General features: G+C 35.8%; 1 protein-coding gene across 12 annotated transcripts in view; it reads left to right on the forward strand.

Annotated features, from left to right (window-relative positions):
• Positions 1 to 13,675, forward strand: part of CCSER2 (coiled-coil serine rich protein 2) — a 188,225-nt gene that overhangs the window by 126,862 nt on the left and 47,688 nt on the right. For all 12 annotated transcript variants that reach the window (XM_009214468.3, XM_009214469.3, XM_017962838.2 and 9 more), the window contains one exon: positions 12,375 to 12,458. In XM_009214468.3, coding sequence (XP_009212732.2) covers positions 12,375 to 12,458 — 84 coding nt within the window. The remainder of the gene's footprint in view (positions 1 to 12,374; positions 12,459 to 13,675) is intronic.

Genomic DNA, 13,675 nt, shown 5'->3' on the forward strand with positions numbered 1-13,675 from the left:
GTTTGCCTCTTTTTGAACTTTATATAAATGGAATTATAATTCCCCTAAGACTTCTTTCATTCAACATTTTTTGAAGGTTCATTCATGTTTGGCTCTACTTCATTAATTTTCATTTCTCTATTGGTGCTCCAATCTATGAACAAACCGTAATGTCTTTGTCTGTTTTACTCTTGATGTCCATTTTGTTTGTTTCCAGTTTTTTGTTTTTTTTTTGACTCTGACAAATAATATTCCTATGAACATTTTCCTGGTACAACCATGAGAAAGTTGCTCTGGAGTATCTAATCAGAATTGGAATTTCTGAGTCCTGAAGCATGGAAGTATTTTACCCTAGAAAATCCAAACTGTTTTCCAAAGTAGTTCAATCTTTTTTACTCCCCTCAAGTAGTAGATATTGTTTTTCTTTGTTTCACATGTATGCAAACTTGATATTATCCAACTTATGAATTTTTGTCATGTGGATAGAATATAGTGACATTTAATTGTGGTTTTAATTTGCATTTCCCTGACTAATAAAGTTGAACCTTTTTGTATGTTTATGGAATGTTTGTTGCCTGATCGTGTCTTTTGTGTGTATGAGAGAGAGAGATTTTTGTATATTCTAGATGCAAGTACTTTGTTGGTTGTATGTGTTGCAAATATTATCTTCCGTTGTGTAGACTGCTTTTTCACTCTGTGATATCCTTTGATGAAAAAAAGTTCTTAGTTTTTAATATAGTGAATTTATCAGACTTTTTCTTTGTGGTTTGTACTTTTAGAAATCCTTGTTTGAAAATCCTTTCTTGCTCTGAAGTCATAAAAATATTCTATTCTTTTCTAAAAAATTAAGAATTTTGACCTTCACAATTAAATCTCAAATAACTTGGAATTGATTTTGGTGCATTTAAGGTATGAGATAGAGGTCCACTTTTATTTGTTTTTATCTGTGGATGATCAGTGGATTCAGGGCTTAAAGTATGAAGAGTTCATTCTTTTGTTTTGTTTTGTTTTTGTTTTGCTTTGTTTTGTTTTGTTTTGTTTTTTTGCGACAGAGTGTTGCTCTGTCACGCAGGTTGGGCAGTGGCGCAGTGTCGGCTTACTGCAGCCTCGACTTCCTGGGCTCAACCGATCCTCCCAAGTAGCTGGGACTATAGGTATGCACCACCACACCCGGCTATTTTTGTTATCCTGCTGAGATTCTGAATCCCCGTGCATGGCTGCTCCCACTCTTCCGTGTACCCTTTTCTCATACTACTCCAGTTCTGACTCCTTGTCAGCCCATTAGGCTCTGATATTCCATGCCAATCTCCATCTCCAGATGGACACCTTCTCACTCTGCTTGGCCTCTGACACTGCACGTCAGTTGAGTCTACACATGGATTCCCTCCTTACCCATTTTGGGTCTGAAACCTGGGATTGGGCCCTTTACTCATTATCATGCCTGAGCTCTGGCAACCTTTGCCAGGCCATCCTGTGTGTGGATATCCACCTCACTCTGCTTTGACTTTGATAGCCCATGCCAGGCTGCTGATTATGCACATACACTCTATTCTTTCCACTTAAGTTTGACTCTAATATCAAGCTGATTCCCCACCCCTCATGGATGCTGTTTTTACTCCTTTTGGGATATGACATATATTGGTAAGCTGCCTCCCTGTGGAGACATGCTCTTTCAACCTGCTTAGGCTCTGAAATTTCCTGCTGGGCTTTTGGGGTGGAAACCTGTTTTGCCGTGTCTTACCGAATGGCTTGTTAAGAAAGGGATAGGAAGGTGAAGAGGAGAATTTTTTTTAAAAGTATCAACTTTATTGAGACAGAATGTACATTCAAATAAACTGCATCCATTTTAAGTGTATAGTTTGTTTTGATGAAGATATGCAATTGTGTAATTACCACCACTTTCAAGATATAGACCATTTCTGTAGGTGATAAAGTTCCTTCATTTCCCTTTGCAGTCAGTTATTTCTCAAACCCGGCCCAGGCAACCACTATTTTGCTTTTGGTTCTAAAGTTTTATCTTTCTTAGAATTTCATCAGAATGGAACCATATGATGTGTACTCTTTTTGTTTCTGAATTTTTTACTCATCTTAATGGTTTTGATATTCATCTATGGTTTGCTATTATCAGTAGTGCATTTCTTTTTATTGCTGAACAGCACTCCATTCTACATATATGTACCACAATTTTACTTTTATCAATTTTTCTGTTGATAGACATTCAAGTTGTTTTTAGTTGTGGGATAATTGGGATCATGTTGAATCTCTACATTTCAATGATGAAAGTTAATAGGAATAAGTGTAATTAAGAAAAATCAGGCCAGGCTCGGTGGCTCATGCCTGTAGTCCCAGCACTTTAGGAGGCAAAGACAGGTGGATCACCTGGGTTCAGGAGTTCAAGACCAGCCTGGCCAAAATGGCGAAACCCCATCTCTACTAAAAATACAAAAGTTAGCCAGGCATGGTGGCATATGCCTGTAGTCCCAGCTACTCAAGAGGCTGAGGCAGGAGGATCACTTGAACACGGGAGGCAGAGGTTGCAGTGAGCCAAGATCATACCACTGCACTCTAGCCTGGGCAACAGAGTAAGAGTCTGTCTCAAGAAAAAAATCAGAATAGACAATTCCAAGGTGGAGTTTGGGTTCAGGCAAATTTTCCTACTGGTACAATCTTGGAAAAGTTGTTTAAACTCTCTGTCCTGCAGTTTCCTAGAAGAGATAATAGAAATTGTAATAGCTCTTACTTCAGGAATTTTGTGAAGAATGCATGAGGTAATTCCCATAAAATGCTAACGTAGGGCCGAGCGCAGTGGCTCACGCCTGTATAATCCCAGCACTTTGGGAGGCCGAGGTGGGCAGATCACCTGTGGTTGGGAGTTCGAGACCAGCTTGATCAACATGGAGAAACCCCGTCTCTACTAAAAATACAAAATTAGCCGAGCGTGGTGGTGCATGCCTGTAATGATCAGGAGGCTGAGACAGGAGAATTGCTTGAACCCAGGAGGCGGAGGTTGCGGTTAGCTGAAATCGCGCCATTGCACTCCAGCCTGGGCAACAAGAACAAAACTCCATCTCAAAAACAAAACAAACAAACAAACAAACAAACAAGCAAAAAACACATTAAAATGCTAACACAGTATCATGCATAGTATCTTAAAATGCTAAGCATATTATGCTGATAGTATTCTAAAATGCTAAGCATAGTATGCTGATGTATCAACATAACCTGATACATGTAATACAGTTAATGCACGTTAGCAGTTAATAATAGCAGCTACCGTAACATAAAAGTCAAGGGTTTTTAATTGCTCACAATTTTATGTAGCTGCCCAGAAAGCTAATTTTATTTACTTCAATACTGCATTTGTTTAGTTATTATTATTCTGTCAGTACCAAGGATCCAAGAGAAAAATAAAGAGGACACAGTTTTTAACCTGTACCCAGTACATTGTTCTGAAAACTATAGGTTAAAACTGGTTAGTGGGTCTTAAAATGAATTTTCATCATGACTAGAATTTTTGGTAATGAAGTAAAACAGTATAAAACTATCAGAGGACATCATATGTAATAAGGACAAATACTTTTTCATGAAATTTGTTTTTAGTGAGAGAGAGATATGTATATCTCCCTATATTATACACATGGATATATGCATACACATGTAAATACATACCTATTCATATATATATGAACTTGGTTGTGTTATAAAATGTATTTTTATTGTGGATCATGTCCCCACCCCACGCCCCAAAATATAAAACTCTATTCTAGTAGATAAACAATACTCCAAGGCCAATAAATCATAGAGCTGGGACTTCAGTAGTAAATAAGGCAGCTATCACTGTATAAATAAAACATTAAATTAGCAGTAAATTTACTGAGAGACATTACGGTGCTTTATAAACCTGAGAAACTTTGTGGAAACCATTTATGTTCTATGGGAAGACTAAATATTATAAATGCTGCAGGTATTAAAGTAGTAATCAAGATAGCTAGCTTATAGTCTAGGGGAATATACATGTATTAAATTAAATAATTACAAGAATGATGTGTTGCAAAGGGTAACAAATTAGATGTTGTAAAAAGATTGTGTAAGATACAATCTGAGTGTGTACTAAATTGTGTGTTGTATAAAGATTGTATAAAACACAATTTGAGTGTATGGTGTGTATCTACAGTTATTCTCAGTACGATTTATAGATTTAATACAATTGCAGCCAAAATCACAACAGCTTTGTTTTTGGAATTCATCAAAATGACTCCAAAATTGGAAACACCAAAGGATAAGATTTGTGTACATTGAAAAGGAGAAAGGGGAGAAAACCCTTTTGAGGAGGATATAATACTGACACAGATAGACTCTTAGAGCAATGAAAGAGAATAGGAAACATAGAAATATGTGCTGAAGTATTTAGTAAAAAATAATTGGATATAGAAAGGTTTTTTTGTTTTTGTTTTTGTTTTTAAAGAACAGGGTCTTGCTATGTTGCCAATGTGGAGTGCAGTGACTATTCACAGGTGTGATCATGAAGTACTGCAACCTCAACTTCTGGCTTCAAATGATTCTCCTGCTTTGGCCTCCCAAGTAGCTGGGACTACAGGCATGTGCCATTGCGTCCACCTGCATATAGAAAGATTTTTTGCAAAAGTTACTGAGGAAAATTTATTAGTTTAGGAAAAATTAGTTTCTTATACTGTAGCAGAACACAGATGGCTTGAGGAGTTGGATATTTTTAAAAAATCAAAATGTAGAAAAATTAGTAGAAATTAGGAATATCTTTAAGTGCCAAAACAAACCTACAGGAAGGGATATCTGGGTTCAGATATGTACAGATGTAACAGATACGTAAATATGTAGGTTCAATAAAAAATGTAAACAGAAAAAAATTTGTAAATACTGTTTGCTTAGAATATTATAAAGGTTCTATTTATGTATAACAACATTCCAGTTAACTTGGATGCCAGATAGATATGTTTTTTATTTCAAAGTGTCTTTGCCCTGACCATCTGTGAGGATCACTTCACCTCTAAAGCACTTATTAAAAAATGGTATTTTGTAAGTCTGTGTTTTTAAAATCCTCTCAAATGTAGCTTGAATTAGTAGATTTTAAATCCCACTGTTGAATTTTACATTATTACTCAAAAGTTATTTTTAGTGTACATTCTGGACTGTGTGATGTGATGTGATTGTTCATCCATATACCTTTGTATTTAAAAAAGAAAAACAAACTTTTGAAAAGGAAAGAAAGAAAACATCTTTCTCCTCTTCCTCTGCTCCCTTTCCTAGGATGCCTCTTGTGATTATGTTGTAGCATATCTGAAACACAAGGCAGCTTTGTTGACATCACTGATGATGCTTGTTAGTAGGGACTTGTCAGTGCTGCCAAACATTTTTGTTAGTCATTTCAAGTATCCATGTCCATTGCAGCTGCTCTGGAACTCATAGGAAGATCTCAGTTTTTGCAAACTCATGGAAGAATCACCTGGGTAAGGAGTTTGTTACAGGGTTTTCAGCAAGTTAACATGTGGAAGAATTACAGTACTAGAACAAAAATTTACTGTTGTGGTGTGTCAAAAAAGAAGAATGGAAGATGGTTTGCTGACAATAGTCCTCTAATGCTTTTACAATAGAGGAAGGTTTATCCGTCTTTAATAAAATGCTGATAATATATTAGCATCCTAATTGCATTTAGAGTTAAGAAATTCTAACTAGAACCTGTAGAAACTGCTAAAACATTTCACCTAGTAAAGCAGCCCAGAATTCCTAGACAGTCGGTTAACTATGAATTACTTATTTTTTGTTCAGTTGCTATGGATTTTTTGTACTATTTTTGCTTCTATGCATTTATTAAATATGTTTATGCAAAACACTTGGAACAGTACTCAGCTCTAGTCAATAAATGTTAGCTCTTTAGTATGTATAATGTGAAACATGAAAATTGAATGCATGAAGTTATTTCTTCAGTATTTTTTAGAAAGAGTATGTTTTCTATTTTATGATCCCCTCCGACACCGCCCCCACCAAATGTTTCCTAATTTTGGCCTGGGCACTTTCATTCTAGTCATGGATTAATAGAGAGTAGTAACCATTGGTTAGTGTCAGAGTTATTAGGGGGGTAACTAATTTGATTCAGTTATTGTTATATTCCTAATCTTTAAGGCTCTTGTGCTTTAATGGAAATAATAGCTTTTTCTCTTTTTGATCTCCTAAATTCTGGACTGCTAGAGTGTTTAATAAAAAGGAGCAGAATTTTTTGAAGCATGTTAACACCTTAAACACTAGTAACTCTTAGTTGTCTTGGGCTATCCTATGCATTTATTTTATTTCATTTTTTTTTCAGTTTTCAAAAATAATAACTTGGTATGTGGGGCTTTCACTTAATTTATGTCTAATTTCTAATTTTTTAATTGATCAGAACAGTATATTTCTATGATATAAATTCTTTGGAAGGTGTTAATATTTTCTTTGTGGGCTAGAACAGGGTTTGGAAAACTTTTCTTTAGAAGATCACATAGTAAATATTTTAGCCATTTTGGGCAAGACACAAAATTGAGGCTATTATGTAGATAAAACATCTCAAATGCAACCATTTAGAAATGTGAAAGCATTCTTAACTGTAGTAAAAAGAGGCAACTGGCCAGATTTGTCGTGTGAGCCATAGTTTGCACAGTGTGGTCAGTTTTTATGATGGCTCTGTTTGTTTGAATAGAATATATGCTTTCTGTATCTTAGGCAGCAGTATGTCTATTATATCAGGCTTGTTAATTGTACTATATATATCTTGTTTATCCTTACTAAATTTTTGCCTTTGATGTGTGAATTTCTCAGAGTAGTGTTAATCTCCTGCTATAATTACACATGTCTCAATTTCTCCTTTTAATGTCCGTTTTTGTTACATTTTCAGGCTATTGTATCAGGTATATATACATGTTTATGACTGGTACATCTTCTTGGCAGATTGGTCCTCTGATTACTAATTAGAATTCTTTGTTTATCTTTTTTAATACTTTCCTTTGGTAATGCTACCCTGCTTCTCGTGTTATAATAATATTGCTATTTCAGCTTTTTGTGGGTGCGATTGTTGAGATTTATCTGGTGTTTTTCTCTCCTTTTTGTTTGCTTTTAGCTGTTTTTGATCAAATCTTATCTTAGGTTTTTAGAGCTGCCAAAGCAAATTACCACACCTTGGAGGCTTGTATCAATAGAAGTTTATTCCGTCATAGTTCTGGAGGCTAGAAATCCAAAATCAAGGCGTTGTCATCAGGGATTTGCTCTGTCTGAAGGCTCTGTAAGAGAAACTTGCGTTTCTTCTACCTTCTAGTGGTTACCAGCAATCCTTGGCATTCCTTGGTTTGTAAATGCATCTCTCCAGTCTCTACTTCCATCTTCACATGACCTTCTCTGATTACATTGTAAAGGCCTATTTTCAAGTAAGGTCATATTCACAGGTTATGGATGGGCATGAATTTCTAGGGGGGACATCATTCAAGCTAATGCATTTCTATTGAGATGTAATATATACAGTAAAATTCATCCTTTTGGTGTACAGATTTTTTTGACAGTTTAATACACGTATTTTATTTAAATAAATCCTCTCATAGGAAATGAAGAATCCATTGGCTTTACTTAGAAGAAGGCTATGTAAATAGCTGTCAAATTTATATATGCAGCTCACCAATATTTCCTTTTTGGCAACATCTGTATTTCCACAATACAGTTCCCAGAAGGACTTCTAAGTCTCAAAATTCTGTCTCCTTTGATGTGCTTCTCTCTTGGTTACACCCAGACTTTATTAATGATTTGCTTCATATCATTATCTCCTTCTCCATATATTTTCTTTAGAATATTCATCAATCCCTCACTAGCATCTGTTTCAGTGTCATAGGAGGGTTTCTCCTTGTAATTGATTTTTTTTTTTTTTTTCACATAATCCCCACGTGTTGTGGGATGGACCTGGTGAGAGGTAATTGAATCACGGGGGAAAGGGTTTTTCCCATGCTGTTCTCATGATAGTGAATAAGTCTCATGAGATCTGATGATTTTATGAAGGGCATTTCCCCCGCACATGCTGTCTTGCCTGCCGCCATGTAAGACATGCCTGTGCTTCTCCTTCCGCCGTGATTATGAGGCTTCCCAGCCACGTGCAACTGTGAGTCCATTAAACCTCTTTTTCTTTATAAATTACCCAGTCTCAGGTGTCTTTATTAGCAGTGTAAGAACAGCACTCTTTTTCAACCTGAGCCAGGTAATCCCTCCCACATTGTGTTTTCCACTTTCTTTCTCTTCTTTTTTTATTTTTATTTTTATTTTTTGAGAGTCTTACTCTGTCACCTAGGTTGGGGCGCAGTGGCGCAATCTTGGCTCACTGCAACCTCCACCTCCAGGGTTCAAGTGATTCTCCTGCCTCAGCCTCCCAAGTAGCTGGGATTATAGGTGCCTGCCATCACATACGGCTAATTTTTGTACTTTTAGTAGAGACGAGGTTTTGCCATGTTGGCCTGGCTGGTCTCAAACTCCTGACCTCAGGTGATCCGCCTGCCTCAGCCTCCCAAAGTGCTGGGATTACAGGTGTGAGCCACCACACCCAGCCTTTTCCACTTTCTTTCTGCATAAAATGAGAACTGTATCAGTCTTGACTTTTTTTGAACTACCTTCCACAGAAATGGGCTTCAGGAGATTGTTCACAATCATAGAGTAACTCTTCCCACTTAGATTCTTTACCAAAAGATCAAATGACCTCGCTGTGAAATGCACCTGCACATTCTCAGTGGGAACTTGATGAACTCCAGTTAAGGTAATGTGGATTTTCACAGACTTATCTGACTGATCCCATCCATAATTACTGGTTTTCACTGTATGTCCCGTTGTAACAGGATCAACTACAGCAGCTGACTTTTCATTATCAAGAAGTTCTGCTTTCTTCTATGATTTCTGTTGCATCTTGTTCTGGATTTCTGTCTCAATTTTGGATTTTTCACCTGTAAGGGCATTGTGTACTCTTTTCCTAGTATCCTTCTCCAGCAACACCTTTGCTTCTTCTAGAGATTTTCTGTAGCTCTTCCAAAGTCTAAGTCAGGCTGCGTCAAACCAAAGGCCCGAGCTGCAGCCACACGGGGAGAGAACAGGAAATGCCATGCTGAGCCCTCAAACCAAGCACAGACCGCTACCTGCATGAATTCAGTGTACAGTTTTATGAGCTTTAACAGACAATTGTGCAGCTATTACAGTCACCTCCCAGAATTCCTTATTTTCTTTTAAAGTCAATTTCTACACCCACTGCTAGCTCCTGGCAACCACTGATATGAAAAGGTTGTCATATAAATGGATATGATATAGCCTTTTGAATATAATATATAGCCTTTGAGTCTGGCTTTTTTTACTTAACATAATGCAACTTGAAAAATTCATTTATGCTGTACCATGTATTAGTAATTTGTTTCTGTATATTGCAGTTAGTGTTCTATTTTAATGCTACCAGTTTGCTTATTCATTTGCCAGCTGAAGGGTATTTATGTTGCTTTCTAATTTTTTTGCAGTTACCAATAAAGCTGCTGTAAACATTTGCTTACAGATTTTCATGTGAGCATGTGTTTTCATTTCTCTATGTTGTGTCTGTTATTTTCCTTCAATTCACAATATTTTCTTGTTTTTCTTGAGACTTCTTCTTTGACCCAAGGATGATTTAGAAGGTTGTCTACTTTTCAAGTGTATGGAGATTATCTTTCTGTTATTAGTTTCTACTTAAATTCTCTTATATTCAGAGAGCATGTGTTTGGTGTATTTTTTGTTCTTTTAAATTTGGCTTCTCAAATCTGTAGGTTTGTGTCTTTCACCAAATTTGAGGTGTGTTTATCCATTATTTCTTGAAATATTTTTTTCTGCCCACCCCTATGCTTCCGTGACTTCAGTGACAGAAACGTTACCTCTTTTGTTATTGTTCCCATATGTTCCTTAGCAGGCTCTGTGAATTTTTTTTGACCAATCTTGTTTCTCTTCATCATTCAGATTGGATAATTTTTGTTGATCACTCTTTAAGTTTATTGTGTAATTTGAAATGGTAGTATTTAGCCCATCAATCGTGCGTTTTAAAATTTTGGTTTTTGACTCTTTTCAGGTCTAAAATTTCCGTTTGTTTCTACTTTTTATATTCTGTTGTTTTTTTGTTTTTTTTCCTGAGATTTCCTCTTTGTAGTCCCTTCAAGAGTTCACTCTTTTGGAGAATTTTAGTAACAGCTCTGTTAAAATATCTTCCAATTCTAACTTCTGTGTCTTTTGGTGTTGGCGTTTTTTGATTGTCTTTTCCTTTGTGAGTTGACATTTTCTCCTTTGTTTAGATGTTGAGTCATTTTGGGTTATATATTAGATATTTGAACATTGTATAATGAGATTCCTGATCTTCTTTAAATCTTTATTTTGTTTTTAAACAGGCAAACAATGTGGTTGAGTTTAGGCTACAAGGTACAGCTAGCTGTCTTGATTGTGGTTTTAATGCCAGCTCTGTTTTCAAAGCTTTTGCCATGCTTTCCAGATCTGTTCTGAGTATAAATCTACCAGAGGCTAGTCTGGGATCTGGGAAGTGAACTTAGGTTGTTTTTCAAAGTCTTTGCTGTGTACTGTTTAGGATCAGATCCAAGCAAGTGCTGCTCAGGGATGAACTGATTAATTTACAAACAGCTTTATGGAGTTACTTTACTCAGTTCCTGGTATTTTGTGACCTCCCTGGTATTTTCTGTTTTGTATGACTTCTCTTTTTTCCTCTATCCTAAATGCTGTTGTTTTATTTTTTTCTATTCTGCTGTACACTTCCCACAAGTGCACCTGCATCTAATGCAAAGCAGTATGTGCTTATGTTGTTGCACATTCCTTGGGCTTCCTGCATTGCAGTTGGGAAGAAGACATTTAGATATTTGGAAATAATTCAAATTTTATAGTTTCTCTGTCTTCTCAAATATACTTGTAGGTAGGACTGGCCATGCTTTTATATGTCTAGGCAGTAATAACAAAGATGAACTTTTTACTGAGATGAGTCCTGTAAAACTAACTTTACTTTCTTTATTTCTTAATTTTAAAAAACGTGTTCTGAGAATATTGCTATTCATTAGAATGTTGCCTATGTTCTTAGATCAAAGTCTTAATGTCCATTTGACACCACCATAGAAAAGTAATTTATCTGTCCTGGAAATTTGACAAACACTTACTCTTGACTGTCAATCAGCATTACCTTTTGAACTTCCCTAAATACACATTTAGAAATTCTGGGCCCCTCCCTAGAGATTCTGTGTCAGTGCGTATACAGTACAATAAGTTAAGAAGAAAATAACCTACATGCTCACCTCCCCTGTTGTAGACATAATTCATGGCATGGAAGAACCAGAAAAGATATATCTGAGGAAGACTGCGATGTTATGTTCCTTGAAGGTTGCTATTCAGTCACTGGGTTTACTGAGGCAGCCAGGAGTCATATGAACAAATAAGGTGTTGAACCTCAGTTGTACTGTCTTGGTCAGGGGCTCAGCCCTGATCAAGGTAGCACATCATCCAGTTGTATTCTTCACTGCTTCATTTTTCTTGAGGCTGTCTTTCTGAACCATTGAGCATGTGGTTTCTTATTACTAAACCACTTCAGCAAATGGTGGAACTTAATATTGTCATCTTATTTTCTTTATAATGTTTTAGAACAAAAATCTTTATTTCAACCTTTTTTTGAGGCATGATATACATCCAGTAAAGTGGTTAAGGTGTACCAATCTTAAGTGTACAGCACAAGCTTTTCATATGTATGTTTAACTACCATACACTCAGGACATAGAACATTTCCAGCTTCCTACTAAGTTCCCTAATATTCCTTCTTAGTCAGTAACCCCCTTCCCTTTAGTCTACCATCATTCTTCTGATTTCTAACACCATAGTTTTGCCTTTTCTCAGACTTCATATAAATGGAGTTATGAGATATATATCCTCATGTAGCTAGTATTTTTAATTCAGTTATTTTTGCTGCTAAGCCTTATTGAGTTATTTAATATTATTGTTTATGGCTCCTAGTACTCAAAATGTGTCTAAACCAAAACAGATTCAGTTGACTTTTGTTTTACATTTTTTCTTAGGTGAAACAGTCTTAAAATTCTTTAGGAAATTTCTCATGTGTTTAATGGTTCTCTATTTCAACTGCTTATATAGTATCCGTTATTTACTTCCACAGATTATTCTTGCCGCAGCTCCCTTTTTTCTTCTTCCACATTTCCTTCTACCAGTATATATAGGGGAAAAGAAGATTTCTAAAATTTTATCTCCCATTTGTTCTTCACCATGCTAGCATTTGGTCTGGGCAAATTCAGGTTGAACTGAATGTCCACAATTACTGTATTAATCGAGTGTTTTTCTTCCCTTCTTTCTGACAGCATGATGGAAGTGGTTCATTGCATGATATTCAACTATCATTGCCGTCCAGTCCGGAACCAGAAGATGGTGATAAAGTATATAAGGTATGACTATGTAGTCATGCTGGATTTTTCAAAATTCTTTTTTAATACTAAAATAATGATACCGTGACAATGAAAACAATAATAAATGTATTAATACCTACAGCATCAGGTTTGTTCTTAACTTTTGCTGCATTGTTTAGTTGAAATGATATCTCTGTGGTGCTTTAATTTGAATTTATCAGTCGGATAATGATTTGTCCCTTTATTACTACTGTTGCAGGATTTTAAAAGAAAATATATTGCTCATAATGATAAATAATTGAGTTTTTAAAATATGAGTATGAATAAAAGTTAAAATGGTTATAGGTACTTCTCATATATAAATCCTAAAATTGAAGAAATATACCAAAAATGAGATTAATTTATCTTTTTTCATGTTTAAAAATACAGAATACAGATGTATTTTTGTGAAAGTGTTTTTTTATAAGTCTTACTATCTTTATGTCTATGTTTAGTTGAAGAAAGCTCTTTTATTTTGCAACTATTTAAGTACATATTTATTTCTTAAGCACACACAGAGATTCTTGGTTAACTTAATGTTTTCAAGTCAAGTTAGCTTTTACATCCCATTTTCAGAGTACACTTATTAGTGTTTGCTAGTCATCTGCAGTAACAACCTGAAAGTAATGGTGGCTTATAATAATGAAATTTACATTTCACTTACATATTGGCTGTAGATCAGCTGGGACTCTGCTTCATGTGTCTTCTTCATTCTGGGATCCATACTGAAGGATCAGTCCCTATTGTGGGAGATGTTATTATGCTCATGAGAAGAGAACTTTGATAGGATTACATGTGAATTCTGCTTGGATGTGGCACATATCACTTTCAAAACAATTCAAAGGGCCAGGCCTGGAATTAGTGGGACAGAAAAGCATTATTTTCTCATAGGTTGCAGAGTGATTTATTGGGAAGAAGATTATATGTAAAGCAATCAAAATCATAAGAGTATAGTACAGTAGTCAATCTTGTTCTCTCATCTTGGCTTTTCAACTTGTTGACTACCTGTCCTTGCCCAAATTACTTCCCAACCCCGAGCTTTCATCCTGCTCTCAGTATAATACATTAAGTCCGCAGGTTCACAGCAGGCCATCTCTTTCTCAACACACAGTTGAGAACCATTGACTTAGGTAATCTCTGATGACCTCCCAGTTTAGAAAAAAAAATTGTGAATTTGTCACTGACATTTTAAAAGCAAAGTTGACCTCTTTCCTGAA

The sequence above is a fragment of the Papio anubis genome, chromosome 11, assembly GCF_008728515.1.
Source record: "Papio anubis isolate 15944 chromosome 11, Panubis1.0, whole genome shotgun sequence".
Classification (NCBI taxonomy): domain Eukaryota; kingdom Metazoa; phylum Chordata; class Mammalia; order Primates; family Cercopithecidae; genus Papio; species Papio anubis.